The sequence below is a fragment of the Lepidochelys kempii genome, chromosome 1, assembly GCF_965140265.1.
Source record: "Lepidochelys kempii isolate rLepKem1 chromosome 1, rLepKem1.hap2, whole genome shotgun sequence".
In the NCBI taxonomy this organism is placed as follows: Eukaryota; Metazoa; Chordata; order Testudines; family Cheloniidae; genus Lepidochelys; species Lepidochelys kempii.
The window spans coordinates 346,192,993-346,210,591 of NC_133256.1; the positions used below are offsets into that span (position 1 = coordinate 346,192,993).

The 17,599-nt window shown below is 42.7% G+C and overlaps 1 protein-coding gene across 3 annotated transcripts in view; it reads left to right on the top strand.

The window, feature by feature from the left end:
- The first annotated feature begins 540 nt into the window (after positions 1 to 540).
- The window catches only part of TMEM209 (transmembrane protein 209), a 31,162-nt gene continuing 14,103 nt past the window's right edge, over positions 541 to 17,599 (top strand). The window contains exons 1-11 of one of the 3 annotated variants that reach the window (XM_073328915.1): positions 541 to 614; positions 4,334 to 4,473; positions 4,579 to 4,637; positions 7,837 to 7,968; positions 11,077 to 11,315; positions 11,730 to 11,934; positions 13,255 to 13,430; positions 14,510 to 14,581; positions 15,768 to 15,864; positions 16,816 to 16,941; positions 17,482 to 17,579. In XM_073328915.1, the coding sequence (XP_073185016.1) occupies positions 4,334 to 4,473; positions 4,579 to 4,637; positions 7,837 to 7,968; positions 11,077 to 11,315; positions 11,730 to 11,934; positions 13,255 to 13,430; positions 14,510 to 14,581; positions 15,768 to 15,864; positions 16,816 to 16,941; positions 17,482 to 17,579 (1,344 nt within the window). In that variant the 5' untranslated portion in view covers positions 541 to 614. The remainder of the gene's footprint in view (positions 615 to 4,333; positions 4,474 to 4,578; positions 4,638 to 7,836; positions 7,969 to 11,076; positions 11,316 to 11,729; positions 11,935 to 13,254; positions 13,431 to 14,509; positions 14,582 to 15,767; positions 15,865 to 16,815; positions 16,942 to 17,481; positions 17,580 to 17,599) is intronic. The other 2 variants (XM_073328916.1, XM_073328914.1) reach the window with 2 other exon arrangements.

A 17,599-nucleotide genomic window follows, 5' to 3' on the forward strand; every position in this document is an offset into this window, starting at 1 on the left:
CGCGTGGGGCCGAACCGTGAGGGCCGGCTGCCGACGCGCCTCGGTCGCGCTGACGTGTCACCGCGTGGGGCCGAACCGTGAGGGCCGGCTGCCGACGCGCCTCGGTCGCGCTGACGTGTCACCGCGTGGGGCCGAACCGTGAGGGCCGGCTGCCGACGCGCCTCGGTCGCGCTGACGTGTCACCGTGAGGGTTGCCAACTCTGACTGAAGCTGTACCGGGAGATTCCCCCCTCCCCAGCCAACATGCCATAATGTCATTTTCTTAAAATATCCCATTAAAATCCCCCGGGCTGCATTCAACAGCCACCGGGGGATCGACGCCGGCTCGGGGAGACTCGCTCCAGGCCAGTCCCGCCCCTCACCCCTGTCACAGGAGCGCGGGCGGGAGCGCCGCGCGCCGGCCCCTCCCCCCGCCTCCATCGCGCCTCACACCCGCTCCCGCCGAAACGGGACAGCGGAGAAGCGAGGGGGAGGGGGAGGGGCAACGGCTGGCGGCGCGCTCCCGTCCCCATGGCAACAAGCCCCTCCCTCCCCGGTGGGAAGGCTTCCCTTCCGGCCGGCGGCCGCGCGCGTGGTCGGCGCAAGCGCAGTGGGGACCGGTGCGGGGGAGCGTGGTGAGTGTTGGAAGACGGGGGCTGCCGGCCCCCTTCGCGCCATGGGGCGGCCGGGGGGAGGGGGGAGTGCGACCCCCTCCCGCCTCCTCCGAGCCGGCTGCTCGCTGGAGGGGGAGGGGCTGGGGGAGAGGCTCTGCCCCTCCCCCCCCCGCGTTCCCCATTGCCTGGCCGCAGCCGCTGCCCGCCCAGCGGGTGCCGCCCCACCGGGCAGGGCTGGGCCCCGCCGGCGGTGTCGTGCCCGGCGCCGCCGGCAGCGGCCGTTAACCTCCCTGGTGCGGGCCCAGCCGCCGCGCTGGGCGCCCCCAGCGAAGTGGGGGCTGGTCTGTTGCCGGCGCTCCTTCGTCGTGGCGACTAATGTCCCTGGTGTCGATGCCGCCTCTGGCCTACCCTCCCGCTCAGGAACGTGGGGCTGATCCACTGCCCCCTGGCAGCGGTGGCTAATGGTCCCTAGTGTAGATACAGCTGTGCAGTACAGAGGGGCCCAGCTGATCTGCACATCCCAGCGGTGTCCTGCAGCTTGGCCAACTCTGGGACACCGGAAGCACTGTCTTACAGTTACGTGTATTACTGTAGATTGTGCTCAAGAGTCCCAGTCGGGGACCACGGCTCCATTATGTCAGGTGCTGTATAAACAGAACAAAAGGACAGTCTCTGTCCCAAAGAATTTACATGCTAAGGCCTGGTCTACACCTAAAACTTAGCAAAAAGAAAAGGAGTATTTGTGGCACCTTAGAGACTAACCAATTTATTTGAGCATGAGCTTTCGTGAGCTACAGCTCACCTAAAACTTAGATTGACCTAGCTGTATTGCTCAAGGGTGTGCAAAACTCCCCTAGGAGATGTAGGTAAACTGACTAAGTCCCACGGTAGATGCTGCTAGGTTGGCAGAAGTGTTATTCTGTCAACCTAGTTACTGCGTCTCAGAGAGGTGGGTTTACTACAGTGACGGCAAAACCCCTTATGTGGCTGTAGCAAGTGTCTGAGACAAGAGATAATACATAGATACAGACAGAGCAGGGAGTACCAGGAAACAGGGAGCTACGGCAACACTGAAAAGTTAAGTCAACTGAGCAGCGTCGCTCAGAGGTGAAAAATCCACACCACTGAGCAAAGTAGGCAAGCAGACCTAACCACCAGTGTAGGCAGTGCTAGGTCAACCTAGCTACTGCCTTTCAGGAAGGGGATTAACTATGGTCATGGGAAAACCCATCCTGTCACTCTACTGAATGGCTACCCTGAAGCTTGTCGTTGTGCTGCTGTAGTGTTTCAAGTGTAGACCAACCCTGAGACAAAATTGGTCAGTGTGATATGCAGTGGCCTCAGCATGCCAGCAGCCTATCTTGTCAAGTGTTTGGTAGGCATCATGGTAAAGGAAAGTTTGAAGGAGAACAGTGAAATAGCTTTGAGGATGTTCATGCAGAGTACCTCCCAAGCATTAGGGGCAGCATGGGAGAAAGTGTGAAGCCGCTTGTCTGAAGCGTTCAATGATGTTACTATTAAGCTGCAACTAATGTGATTCATTAGAATGTAACAACAGTTTAGTGAACACATTTGTCCCAATTTCTGCATGTTATATACTCCATCTTTGAATGGGAACATAACAGATATTTAAGCAGGCAATTGTAGGTGGGAAGGTTAATTTTAGTGGAGGATTATGTGTTAATGCTTGGTCAGATTTTTAAAAGTGTGGTAGTATTATCATGCGCAAACATAGTGAGGAACGGAGGCGGTCAGGGTGGATTTGATTTAGATCATGGAAGACTCGATTTAATAATGGTTTTCTACGTAAAAGTGCATTCCTGATGGTTGTTATAACCTTAATATATATTATTCACAACTCAGAGATAAAAAGAACAGGAGGGCTTGTGGCACCTTAGAGACTAACCAATTTATTTGAGCATAAGCTTTCGTGAGCTACAGCATCCGATGAAGTGAGCTGTAGCTCACAAAAGCTCATGCTCAAATAAACTGGTTAGTCGCTAAGGTGCCACAAGTCCTCCTTTTCTTTTTGCGGGTACAGACTAACAGGGCTGCTACTCTGAAACTCGGAGATAGATGTAGGTTTCATTTTTAGAAGGTAAATGCTCTACATTTTTAAACAGTGATTTATTTTGAAAACATTTCAGATTAGTTTTACAGCTATATCAGAAAATTGAATGATTGTTTGGTTATTTAATTTACCAAAGGTAATTGAAGCAGATATTTATGAAGTCATTGGGAGGTGAACTATCTCCAGTTCAACAGGTTAATCATTAATATTTGGAGGATTTTCTTGCTATGCTGTATTAGGAGGAGAACATCACCAGACAGACATTTAAATTGTTTTATTTAACTAAAACAACAACGTTAAGTATTCTGGATTTTTTTTCTTCAACAGCAAACATATAATATTTTAACAAAGCAAGCATATCTGCAGATCTCTTCTCCTTGTCCAGATCTATTCCGCCCCCAACAATCTTGTATTCATTGAACTTTTTGAAACTTTGCGCTTTTAGAGAGAGGTAAGGGATTGACTCTGTGTACACAAATTTGCAGAGGAACAATAGAGTTGAGGTCTGTTATTTCTCACCTCTATATATTTATTTATTTAAAAACATTTTTTGCTGTTAACAAGCATGTTACCACTGAGGAGACAAATCCACAGTTTGAGAACTGCAAAACTAAGCATCTCTGATGGTATCTTCTAGACTGAGCACTGAGTCCCATTGGGAAGATAGAAAGATTAACGTAAATAATCTATACAGAAGCCTGTGGAACCCCATAATATTGGGTCCCTAATCCATGAACTATTGGAAATCATTTACAAAACTTTTCTTAAACATGACATGAATATATTGTCTCATACTATAGAATTAGAATTTATAATCCCTATTCCATGATGAGATATCTTTGAGCTATAATGTATCTTAATTAAAACTATCTCTAGATAGGTTTTTTTCCCTCAAAAAGCATTTTATCAAAAAAATCCAATTTAAATTTAAAAAAATCATTGATTTTTATCCACCCTGGGGGCAGTATTTTAGTGCAATAGCCAGTTCTCAATCCAACAATGTATGTAGTGCCCATTAAAGTGAAAGGGAAGCGTCTGTACAAAAGGACTGCAGGATCTTACAAGGTGTCTCGTCCCTATGACTCCCCACAGACCAGAAGAGAAAAAAATCTTGCATATCACTTACTAAAGGACAGTAGCTTTCAAAAATGTACTGAATGGTTACTTAATCCATGTGACTTCCCCCTGCCCCCCATGTTTTATCCACAAAAACTGGGGGTAAAAGTGTTTTTCAAGCATGTCTGTAAAGTGAAAAATATGAACTTCCAGGAGTTTGATAGTCTGGGCTTGATTCTGCTTTGTTTCCCAATATATATTGGGACTAACTCTATTATAAAACTGGAGTGAGTTGAGAATCTGGCACTCCGTCCTGTGTGGGTAGGTTTTCCTTCCCAACACCCAAATGGTAAAAGTAGCTCAGCATTCGTTATGGTCCTGATGAGTAGAGAATGCTCACAGAAGGAGCTGTGTGAAAAAAGTATTTTTTAGCTCAAGGAAAAAAAAGGACTTAACACTGTTTACTATTAAATATTAATCTGTAACTAGAAATGAACTCCCTAAATGCAATTTCCTAGGGACTGTTTAACATTTCTTTAGTCTGGTGCTAAAGGAGAGTGACACTATATAAATATCTCAATTCTTGTCTTTCCCTATGCTTCTCTCTTTACAGATGATGCAGGGGGAACAGAGTCCAGCTACTTCCCTCATTGACAGAACCATCAAGATGAGGAAGGAGACTGAGGCCAGAAAAGTGGTTTTGGCTTGGGGACTCCTTAATGTGTCAGTTGCAGGCATGATTTATACTGAAATGTAAGTTCCCTAACAGTTTTAAAACTTAATAAAAGGATGTCATTATGTTCCTACATATTTCCATGTATTGAGAGAGATGCCATCTCAATTTTTTTTCTCTTTCAGGACTGGAAAACTGATAAGTTCATATTATAACATTACATACTGGCCACTGTGGTATATTGGTAAGTGTTTGTACTTGGTGATGGTTTACTTATGTGAGGAAACAGCATCTAAATTCAACCCTTTTGTTTTCTTTATGTCAGTATTTGAAAATTTTTAACCCGCTTTTTGACCATAGAGAAATCGGACTTCACTTTCCATGTCCAGTTTGGATCTGTCTGGGTTTATCTCCTGTGACAAACTTGCAGCAAAAAAGGCTTATCTGTTATCTTAGAACAAGTTTCATGTGTGTTGAGGCTTTCAGAAAGTAGAAGACAGAACTTTACTACTGACGTGGTGCGATAGGTGTGCTTTACATTTCATGTAGGAGTTAGACAAAGCTCTTTTTTTCAAGATATCTACAAGCTAAATGAGAGAGATGAAACTAACAAAGGATGAAAATGAAGAGTGGAATAGACATGTAAGAGATCAAGGATAGAAAACTTTCGAAAAGGCTGGATTTGAGGAGAGGGAGTTGTAGGTTGTTCCGAACCTGGGGATGATGTGAAAATGAAAGCATGTCGCAGCTTTAGGGGAAATTGCTTCAGATTCCTTAAACACAGTGATGTGTTATCATGGCATCCATGTTGATATGTAAATATAACACCATATTAACTAAATATAAACAAAGCTAAGTTGGGTATTGTCTTCCAGCTCTTTAGGCATCACTTGTTTTTTCAAATGGTGGAGTTACACTTGTAACCTGTAGAGATGTCAGCTGGTCTAGATTCCAAAACTTACTTTCTCTAAAGAATGCGAAGCTTATAAAGCAGCCCTTTGTTTATGTATGTGATTTTTTTTTAATTAACTTGTATGATTAAAATATAGAAAACCTGTTTCCAGAGTTCTTGCATAAAATATGTCACTGACCATCTTGGCTAATAGCTGTTGATCCTCCATGAATTTATCTAATTTTTTTTTTAATCCTGTTACACTTTTGGCCTTCACAACATCCTATGGAAATGAGTTCCACAGGTTGACTGTGCATTGTATGAAGAAGTACTTCCTTATATTTGTTTTGAACTTGCTGCCTATTAATTTAATTGGGTGACCCTTTATTCTTGCATTATGTGAATGGGTAAATCACACTTCCCTGTTCACCTTCTCCATAACCTTCATGATTTTACAGACCTCTATCACAGGGTTCTCCAAACTTTTTGAATCGCGCACCCCCAGGGCCAGCTCTGGGGAAGCAAAAAAAAAAAAAAAAGAGCTGCTGGCAGCATGCCACCAAAGACTGAGCAGGGAGAGCCGAGCTGCTGGTGGCGCTCCTCCTGCCATGCATCCCACTTTGGAGATCACTGCTATATCATATCCCCGTCCCTGTAGTTGTCTTTTCTAAACTGAACAGTCCTAGTCTTTTTATCTCTCCTCATATGGAAGCTGTTCCATACCCCCTACTCATTTCTGTTGTCTTTCTCTGTACCTTTGCCAATTCTAATATACCTTTTTTGAGATCAGGCAACCAGAACTGCAGGTAGCATTTAAGGAGTGTGTGTACCATGGATTAATATAGTGGCATTATGATGTTTTCTGTTTTATTATCTGTCCCTTTGCTAATGGTTCCTAACATTCTGTTAGTATTTTTGGCTGCCGTTGCACATTGAATGGATGTTTTCAGAGAACTATCCATGATGACTCCAAGATCTCTTTCTTGAGCGGTAACAGTTTATTTAGACCTCATCACTTTGGAAAACATGACCTCAACTATATATACAATGTTCATTACTTTGAACTTACTGACAGTTAATTTCATCCGCTGTTTTGTCGCCTTGTCACCCAGTTTAGTGAGATCCCTTTGTAACTCTTTGCAGTTAGCTTTGGACTAGGGATGTAAATATAGTTTTTAAAAAGTACCTGTTTAAACTATTAAAATTATATTGGTTAACTGTTTTAATCGTTAAGTTTACAATCTACATTTTACATCCATACTTTGGACTTAACTATCTGGAATAGTTTTGTATTGTCTGCAAGTTTTGCCACCTCACAGGTCACCCATTTTTCCAGATCATTTATGAATATATTGAACAGCACAGGATTCTTGGGGGACCCTGCTATTTACCTCTCTCCATTGTGAAAACTGATCACTTATTCCTACCATTTGTTTCCATCTTTTAACCAGTTACTGATCTTTGAGAGGACCCCCCCACCCCCTTATCCCATGATTGCTTATTTTGCCTAAGAGTTTTTGGTGAGGGACCTTGTCAGGCTTTATGAAAGTCCCAGGACACTATATCCACTGGATCACCCTTGTCCACATGCTTGTTGACCTCCTGAAAGAATTTTAAATAGATTGGTGAGGTATGATTTCCTGGTATAAAAGCCGTATTGACTCTTCCCTAGCATATAGTGTCCATCTATGTGTTTGATCATTTTGTTCTTTACTATAGTTTCAACCTTCAAGCTTGCTTGGCACAGAAGTTAGGCTTACAGGTCTGTAATTGCCAGTCTTGCCTATGGATCCTTTTTTTAAAAATCCGCATTACATGAGCTATCCTCCAATTATCTGGTACTGAGGCTGATTTGAGTGATAGGTTACATACCACGGTAGTAGTTCTGCAATTTCTTATTTGAGTTCCTTCAGAACTCTTGGGTGATTACCATTGGGTCCTGGTGACTTATTACTGTTTAATTTATAAATTTGTTCCAAACCTCCTCTACTGACATCTCAGTCTGGGACAGTTCTTCAGTATTGTCACTTAACTAGAATGACTTGGATGTGGGGATCTCCCCCATATCCTCTGCAGTTAGGACTGATGCAAAGAATTAATTTAGCTTCTCTGCAATGGCCTTGTCTTCTGTAAGTGCTCCTTTAGCACCTTGATTGTCCAGAGGCCCCACTCACTGTTTGGCAAGCTTCCTGTTTCTGATGTACTTAAAAAAAAAAGTTTGCTATTTAGTTTTGGTGGATAATGCATCTTTCCAAAATGGTACAAAGAATATACAGTAACTTTTACCATGATAGTGCTCATATCAGTAGAGTGGGAAAACAACATGAGATGTCAAAGAGACAAGGTGGACCAACGGAAGTTGGTCCAATAAAAGATATTACCTTACTTACCTTGTTTCTTTAATATCCTGTGACCAACATGGCTACAACAACACTGCATACAGCATAAGATGTTAACAGTTACTGATTTTGTAAATGGTGAGCAATTTAAGAACACTCTAAAATATAAAGAACTAACTTGTTAAAGTAATGGTTTTTGTTTTTTGTTCTAGAACTTGCACTTGCATCTTTGTTCAGTCTGAATGCCTTATTTGATTTCTGGAGGTATTTCAAATACACTGTGGCACCAACTAGCTTAGTTATGAGTCCTGGACAGCAGACCCTTCTTGGGCTTCAGAATGCATGTAAGTGTGACAATTATCTCTGGCAGTAGTCTTTAAAATGGTGTCTACATGTGAGTTTGTAAATGTTTAACCTTCTGAACAGACTGCCATAGGTCTCAATCTAGCATGGGCCTCCAAACACAGATGACTAGAAAAACAAGAGAGATGCAGTCAATACCTTCTGAACGGTAGGAGAGTTGATTCAGGGAGCATTTTGATTGACTTCACCTTACTGCTCCCTGCAGATGGGGTAACTAGGTGAAGTGGAATGAAAATTCAGAAGATCAAGAAGTTACTTGATTACCATGTACCAGTAGCTTCATGAAAGAAAGTATTGAGTGATAAAGGGCTCTTTACTTTAGCAGAGAAAGGCATAACAAGAACCCATGGCTGGAAGCTGAAGCCTGACAGAGTTAACTTAGAACACATTTTTAACAGTGAGGGTGACTGACTTTTGGAACAAACAGCTGAAGGAAGTGGTGGATTATCGCTCTCTTGATATCTTCAAATCAAGACGGAATGCCTTTGTGGAAGATATTCTTCAGTCAAACACAAGTTATTGGGGTCAGTATAGGGCAGGGGTTCTCAAACTCAGGGTTGTGACCCCTCAGGGTGTCATGAGGTTATTACATTGGGAGCCACGAGTGTCGGCCTCCACCCCAAACCCTGTTTCACCTCCAGCATTTATAATACTGTTTAACACTTTTTTTAAAAAATATATATTTATTTGTAAGGGGGGGTCGCACTCAGAGGCTTGCTGTGTGAAAGGGGTCACCAGTACAAAAGTTTGAGAACCACTAGTGTAAGGATAATTGGGTTAAATTATATGGCCTGTGTTAGGAGGTTGAACTAGATGATCACATGGACCCTTCTGTCCCTAATCTATGAATGTGTATCACTGTTTCCAACATCTGCAAACAAATGCATATATCTAAATGCTTCATAATGTCTCTTCCATCTTTGACCTCTGATCTAGAGCAGTAGCGAGTGGGGGAGCCAGGGGAATTAGCAAAAAGTTACTTGAGGGGAGATAATTGGAACAGGAGAAGAAGCAATAATGATAAAGAACAAACAAAACAAAAAAAGACAGGAGAAAAGGGTGACTGGTGGAGTGTAGGAGACAAAAACAATGAGAGAAATTCAAACTCTATGGTGAATGGGCTGAGGTGTAGTTCCCTGTGTGTGGGACTGGGGAGGAGGCACAGATGGAGGGCTTACGTTTAAATAAGACATCATAGTAATCTACACACTGGGTAAAAATAGCCATGTTAGAAACCTTAAGGTAAAATATAAAAATGACAAACTAAACATCAGTCCCTTCATAAAATGTTTTGAGTTTCTAAACAAATTACTAAGAAACAGAAGAACATGACAAAGCAGATGTACCAATGTGGAATGCCAGCACACGACTACCACACTCGACTAGTCTGACCTCTGACTGCAGAAAGATGCCACCAGGTTGGAGGGACTTCTAGGAAATCATCAATAAAGATCAGGGGCATAGAAGAACATGAGTAAGGATTGTGGTGTAGTGTGATTGATCTACGTGCAAAGATTAAAACAAGTATGTGTAACTTGACTAAACTATGAAGGGAACATATCAGTCCCTGGGTATTGAAACTCTTTGGAGATGGTGTGTATAGGTAGGGTTAAGAAAATGAAGTTAAAAATGGAAACTTTCCCAAAGAACCTGACTGAAGCTCCTTACTAGAGAAATTTTAAATTAGATATGCCTATAATAGTGCTCTGTGCAAAGCACTTGCTTGCTATTGTAGCTAGGCACAGTACAAGAGCTTTAAAATAGTAGGGTCCATCCATAAGGAACAACCTTGTAAAGAATAGGAAATGTTCCTGCATTGACCATAGGGAAGGACTGGATGTGACGTAATAGGTCTCTCATTATGTGTGTTACTATTATTTGTGTATACTGCTATGTTTGTAATAGCAAAGTGCCAAGAGGGCCCTGCTGAGCTAGACCAGGGGCGGGCAAACTTTTTGGCCTGAGGGCCACCTTGGGTTTCCAAAATTGTATGGAGGGCCGGTTAGGGGAGGCTGTGTCTCCCCAAACAGCCAGGCATGGCCTGGCCCCTGCCTCTAATCTGACCCCCCCCCGCCACCTTGTGACTGCTCCCCCAGGACTCTTACCCTATCCATCACCCCCTGTCCCCGGACCCCCCACCCTTGACTGCCCCCTGCCGCTCCATCCAATCACTCTTCTCATTCCTGATTGCCCCCCGGGACCCCTGCCCCATCCAACCATCCCTTCTCCCTGTGCCCTGACAGCCCCTGGAACCCCTGCCCCTGACTGCCCCCCGCCACCCCATCCAACCCCCCCCCCCCAACCACCCCCTTCCTGACTGCCCCACCCGGGACCCCTGCACCTACTCAACCTCCCTGTTCCCCGCCCCCTGACCACCACCTCCAACTCCCCTGCCCTCTGTCCAACCCCTCTCTGCCCCCTTACCATGCTGCTTGGGGCACCGGTGGCTGGCTACAGCTATGCCGCTCAGAGCACCGGGTCAGGCCGCGGCTCTGCAACTGCGCTGCCCGGCGGCCCAGAACATTGCGCCGGCAGTGCGGTGGCGCTGAGGCTGCGGGGGAGGGGAGACAGCAGTTGAGGGGCTGGGAGCAAGCCTCCCAGGCCAGGATCTCAAGGGCCGGGCAGGAGGGTCCTGCGGGCCAGCTATGGTTTGCTCACCTCTGAGCTAGACTGTATACAAACACATAGCAAGATAATCCCTGCCCTGAAGTGGTTTCAGTCTAAATAGGTAAGATAAAGGGTGGAAGAAAGGAAGTATTTTATTCCCACTTTGCAGATGGAGAACTGAGGCACAGAGGTGTAGTGACTTACCCAAGGTCACACAGTGTGTCTGTAGCAGAATTTAACCCAAGTCTTTTGAGTTTCAGTGGAGTTTTCAAACCACAAGACCATCCTTTTACTTTTTCACAGCTCTAGTTTCTGTGCTTGTGACTTGGCTGCTGAATTTTATAGGTCTGAGATTTTTCAACTCTCCTTTTCTGGTCTCAGTGTAGGATTTTCTTAAGATAGTAAAGAAGTAAAACAACCATTAAGAAAAATGATCCAGACTTCTGCTCCTTCAGCCCTAATTCTGCTTTTTTTTATTACAGCAGTACAAACAACTCCGCCCCGTGAGCTAGTGACCAAGAAAGTCCCTTCTTCAACACCTTCTCCTCCAATCCAGGGTCAGAGTGTGCTGAGTTACAGCCCATCCCGCTCACCTAATACCAGCCCAAAGTTTGCCACTGGTTGCATGACTGGGTACAGCCCTCAGCTACAGACTTTGTCAGGCAGCAGCAGTTCTTATAGCACTGCTGTGACCTACTCACCAAACAGCAACTACAGTAAGGTAATAGCCTTGATAACCCAATGTAACAAGTTGGAATTTGCTTATTAGATTGCTTGTATTGTGCTCTACACTGCAGAACCTGATTCTCCAGTAGCATGCACCTTGTGTATTTATTTACACCCTTTGCACAGCAGATGTAAAATTTTACCCGACAGGAATTCTCCAGTCTCCCACTGGTGATAGCATTTTATTCACTTTGCACCACCTGGCAGTCATGCAGTAAGAATTTAAATAAACCAACCAGCAGCTGAAACATACTAAAGCCAAAGTGGTGTCTAGTTTAACAGTAACTAGCAATGCAGTAACAACTTGGATAAATGGGGATAAATAACATTAATTTTGTTTACAGATTGTTTTATTTGTAAAGCTGGAATTCTACTTATTAGTTTCAATCATTCACTGTATTTCCCACAGGTATCCAGCTTCAGTCCCTCCCCTGGTGCCTCACCATACCCCACCAGCATTGGACCAGTGGAAAGCAGTGGGCTGAGGTCTCGGTACCGTTCTTCGCCAACTGTGTATAACTCGCCTATTGGCAAAGAAGATTATATGACAGACCTAAAGTCCCTGGACAGCTTCCTTCAAAGTGAAGAAGAGAAGCAACATCGAGTTCAGCTGGGTAAGTAAGTAGCTCTGTTTGGTCTAGAAGTTGTTTTTTTAGTGCATTTGTAGGATGGTATTCCAGTTCTTCTGGTGTACGGTAGACACAGATGTGCCAATCTTAATGAAATGGACTTAAGTTATTTGCACAGTAGCCACCTCTTAACAAATCCTTGTAGAAGGCACAGTCTGAAGACTGATGCAGAACAAATTAAGTCTTTTACTGAATAGTCTAAGTGAGATGTGAAGCAGAGCTCCAAGACTGCTACAGCCCTTTTGTAACACAGAAGCCTTGGGGAAACTTTCCAGAGAATAAAGTCTTGTCTTATAGATAGAAATGTACAGCTGTTTGACACTCTGGAGACAACCCATGGATGTCTATAAATGACAAACTATATCTGTATAGGACTCATTGGCCTACAGTAAAGGCTCAGGGCCTTCATCTTGACAAGAGGTATGGCCTGTGGAGAAGGCATCTCAGAACAAGGTGCCAAGTTATCTGCAGGTGACCTGTGTCCTGAAAAGGCACTTTTTATTATTGAGATGACAATGTATTTTACATAGACTACATAGGCCAATGGCATTTTGGGATGTATAAGTAGGGGCATAGCGAGCAGATCGAGGGACGTGATCGTTCCCCTCTATTCGACATTGGTGAGGCCTCATCTGGAGTACTGTGTCCAGTTTTGGGCCCCACACTTCAAGAAGGATGTGGATAAATTGGAGAGAGTCCAGCGAAGGGCAACAAAAATGATTAGGGGACTGGAACACATGAGTTATGAGGAGAGGCTGAGGGAGCTGGGATTGTTTAGCCTGCAGAAGAGAAGAATGAGGGGGGATTTGATAGCTGCTTTCAACTACCTGAAAGGGGGTTCCAAAGAGGATGGCTCTAGACTGTTCTCAATGGTAGCAGATGACAGAACGAGGAGTAATGGTCTCAAGTTGCAGTGGGGGAGGTTTAGGTTGGATATTAGGAAAAACTTTTTCACTAGGAGGGTGGTGAAACACTGGAATGCGTTACCTAGGGAGGTGGTAGAATCTCCTTCCTTAGAGGTTTTTAAGGTCAGGCTTGACAAAGCCCTGGCTGGGATGATTTAACTGGGAATTGGTCCTGCTTCGAGCAGGGGGTTGGACTAGATGACCTTCTGGGGTCCCTTCCAACCTTGATATTCTATGATTCTACGTTTGGCATTTGGGTTCGTAGCAACTTGTGGATGCGTCCTTCCTGTCAAAGCCTAAATGCTCTGACCTGTTACCTGTACAGGAACCTCCCACTGTTTAAAAATTGTTTGGCAATCAACATGGAGTAATTATTTGTTTACTGAATGGATAATTTCAGGGAGTTCAGATTCCAGCTCTCCTTCCAGCAGTCCGACTCTTTGGAACTACAGCCGTTCCGTGGGAGACTGCGCACAAATGCTGAGGAAGTTCCAGTACCAACTGGCCTGCAGGTCCCAAGCCCCATCAGCACACAAGGACGAAGCTGATCTGAGCTCCAAGCAGGCTGCAGAAGAGGTAAATAGAAAACTCAAGGGAATCATGAGGGAAAAAAATACAGTTGCGAATTTTGCAATCTTCTGCAAGGATTTGGATGGGTCTCCCATTCACATTACTGGAAAGAGGGGGTAAATCCCATAGCATTGAATTGCCTTCATATAATTTAGAAAAATGTCTTCTTACTACAAAATTCAATCTGAACTAGTTTGTTGGAAACGGCATTATCTTCACCAGTAGAGGGCAATTATAAATTTCTTTGGGGTAAAAAAGTGACTTCTGACCAAACACTTCTGGATATACCTGCTGTATAGAATTTTATAGTTTTTAGTAGTCATTTTGTGGGCAGTGGTGGGAAACAGTAAACATAGATTTAACCTTTTCCTGTTTTAATCAATTTTTCACAAACACCTTAATTATGTAGTAATATATAACAACTCTAGATATAGTAGTTCAGTATGGAGTTCAAAAACTAGTAGTTTAACTGTATTCTTGGACTTAGTGATGTTGAGAAATCTTCACGTCTTCCATTTTATACTATGGGTAAAAGTGTTTGTAACCGTAATAATTAACTGCATTTAGTGCATGTCAAGCAGCTGAATGTATATTGAACATCCTCCATTGCACCTGTACGTGCTCAGTGGATTTTGTAAGACACCTGGAGAAGTGTACCGCACATCTGAGTTTAGTGTGGCCAATAGGAATATCTCTTAACTTGCCTGTCTTTTAATTAAATTATCCCTTTTCTCTACCTTGCACGTTGATTTAGTTAGTGTAACTTTCCATTAAATTAAACCTTTTCTAGAAATCTTACTAGCTTAGTCCAGTTTTATCCTAATACAAATAGCTATGGGTACTGAAATAGTGCGTCTAGACTTGGTGTGTTATATACCAGCTGGTTTAGTCCTCATGAACTGTCCTGTGAGATATGACAGGTTTCAGAGTGTGAGATATGAACATTCTAAAACCTAGCTGAGGCTTATGATGGACATGCTGTAATTAGTATCAATAAGATGGCTTGGCCTCTAAAAGCCACATTGTGTTCAGCTGGGTTCCTATCTTTGCAGTAAGTCTCTTAAACTACTTAACTTTGTGCCTAGGTTTGGTTGAGGGTGATAATGAATCGACAACTACTCAATCATGTGGACTCATGGACAGCTAAGTTCAGAAATGTAAGTCCTATCATTGCTCTTTAGAGTCTAATATTTCAGTGTCCTGTCCTTATTTCTGCAGAACTCAGCTAGAAAGTACATGAGTACTTCATCATTTGCCTCAGCCTTAATGGAACTGAGCTATGGTATAAACTTGGTAGGGTGTAATACTTCCTTAATGATCTTTGATTCATAACAGAACTTTGCTTTTTGATTTAATTGTATTATATTAGAATGTTGGGGGGGAAATCGAGTTGCCACATGTGTACCGAAGGTTGTAGAAAGAACTACAGAGTGTATTTGAGGATTAGCAAATGGCTGTGTAACTAGCAAGTAACACAAAGCATGCTCACAAGGGGGCGATATTAAGGTTACACGTTCAACCTTAACTCCTGCACTTGCTGACTTTTGTGCTATGACATCCTGGAAACTTCAAATTGTAAAGTTCATACCAATGAAAATGAGTAGACTTGTTTTTCCCTTTTCCACAACTCAACCTGCTGACTCTGTTTTCCTCAAACATTTCAAAATAACTCACCTGGGCTGAACTGAAGCATGGAAAATCCCATCCCCAAGGTTAAAATTTTCCAAAAGGTCTGAGCAGCTGAAAAGTTAGAATGAAAATCCTGACATAATCTGACTTTTAAGAACAGTTATTTCTGCTATTGCAGACCTAACTACACTTCAAGGTAAAAGTATTAGTTAACCAAATAGCAAATTACTCCAACACACCACTTGTTGGAGTTCATGACACCCTCCAGGCATGTTTGTTTAAGACAATAATATCCATGAAAAGCTCAAGTGTTCACAAATAATATATTTCTGTCAGCACCCTTCTTCCTTAAAACAGACTGTGGGAATTATGGACACATGCAAGCATAAATTAACAGTGTGTGGATGACTTGCAGCTTTCATACCATTATTCCCCTCACCATCCAAAAAGTCTGTATCATGGTCTAGAAATGTTGTCTACAACTCACTCATTGAACTTCTAAATAGTCATTCAAACCCTACCATAAGCTGATAGTCTGTTTACTTAATAACTTTGTATATCTCTTCTGCTCCCTTAAATGTTTGTTGTTCACCTTTTTACTTTGCAGTCATAACAGTAATTCAGATACTGATTAGGGTATAGTAACACTTCACACAGACTTCCTATTGCTTCTTATCTTTTTAATTGTCTGTCTGTCTTTCTCTCCTCTTCTAGTGGATTAACGAGACTATTTTAGTGCCACTTGTGCAAGAGATTGATTCTGTGAGCACTCAGCTGAGAAGAATGGGGTGTCCAGAGTTGCAGATTGGAGGTATGGAGATACTGTAATAGATTTGGTTCAGTTCTCATTAGTACCTGTGCTCAGGATGAAAACTTCCAGGCAGAAAAGGGTGTTCTTTGCAACCTTAAGAACTAGAAACAGGTTTTTTTTTATGAGAGAGAGCTTGGATTATACAGCAGCTTCCACAGATGCAGATAACACAGGAACCTTGTTACAGCTGCATCAGTGAGGAGACTATGTTCATTCCAATTGAGCCTCCTGAGGCAAATCCCTTAAGACAATAACCTGGTATTTGATGTCTAACTGTTAGAATTCAGGCTAGCAGCTATAAGAGCATCTATCTTCAATTAAACTGGTGTTTAATCTGAAGTAATTCCACTTATTTGCATTGTTACATCAAACTTGCACCAATTTAACTGAGAGCATAATTTGGCCTTCTATTTTGTAGGCTACTTAAACTTTAATCTCTCCTTAAAACCCACTTCTGCTGTGACACATATGAGAAATTAACCGACTAATAATGGCTAGATGGAGAGGCAGTTAGGAATCTGCTATATATTTAGTCAAATGGAACACTAGAAAGTTTGTCGTATCCCCTTTTCCCACCATTATAAGTTTATTTTGTCTCATAGGATGCAAGGTCTTCAGGACAGGGACTGTCTTCCCTTGTGTGTGGTGCCTAGCATGTTTTGTATGCCATGATGATGTAAATAACACAGACTCAACCTTTCTCCCAGTGAAGTAAACGTAGGAGTAAACTACTTCTCTAGGATCAGAATTTGGTATTTTGCAACATCAGTGGTGATGTAGTGTGCCAACTATTCCTAGGACCCAGCTTCTCAGAGTGCAACAGGAAAGCAAGCTGAACAGAATGTGTCAACTCTTTGTAATAGTCTGTTAATGAGCTTCTGAGTAAGTGAGGATGTTCAGTGTTCTGCGATGGCCATAGATCATATATGCTGGTGCTTTTTTGTATTGCAGAAGCCAGTATTAGCAGTCTGAAACAAGCTGCTCTTGTTAAAGCTCCACTCATCCCGACACTGAACACTATAGTGCAGTACCTGGACCTTACACCAAACCAGGAATATTTGGTTGAAAGAATCAAAGGTAAATGGTTGTCATGCACACTTAAAATGTGCTTCATTACAGTTTTCCTGTGTCAAGTGTTAGTGAAGTTGAACACTGTCAACAAGACCTTTGAACTTGGGTTTCAGCAGTATGAAGGAGGGGCTGCTTTTCAAGTAGTGGAAATACACAAGTATTTGTAATTTTCTACTATTGTTTAAAGTGACTTAATGATTTGGGATCTTAATATCATTTACAATATTCTTAAAACAAAAGCTTTGTCATTTTTGAATGTGTGTTCTGGAAACTTATTGTTGGATTTAATCAATCTCTTCTCTTACTACTTTATGCCTCCCTGATTTAATTCCAAATAAAACTGAGTTTTAGGATTTAAATCTTTTTAAAAATCCTGATGGTGGTTTTTAAAATTTGCTTCGCAGGTGTTTTTCTTGCGTGCATTTCTCATGTATACAGCACCATAAATATGCATGATGTCTGAAACAGACATAATAGATTGCCTTCTTCCATTTCCATCTCCAACCTTGCCCCAAAATAACTTCATATAAACTCTGTTGCCTTTAGAGCTTTCTCAGGGAGGATGCATGAGTTCATTCCGATGGAACAGAGGAGGGGACTTCAAGGGCCGTAAATGGGATACTGATTTGCCCACTGATTCTGCTGTAAGTTTGCATAGTTGTGT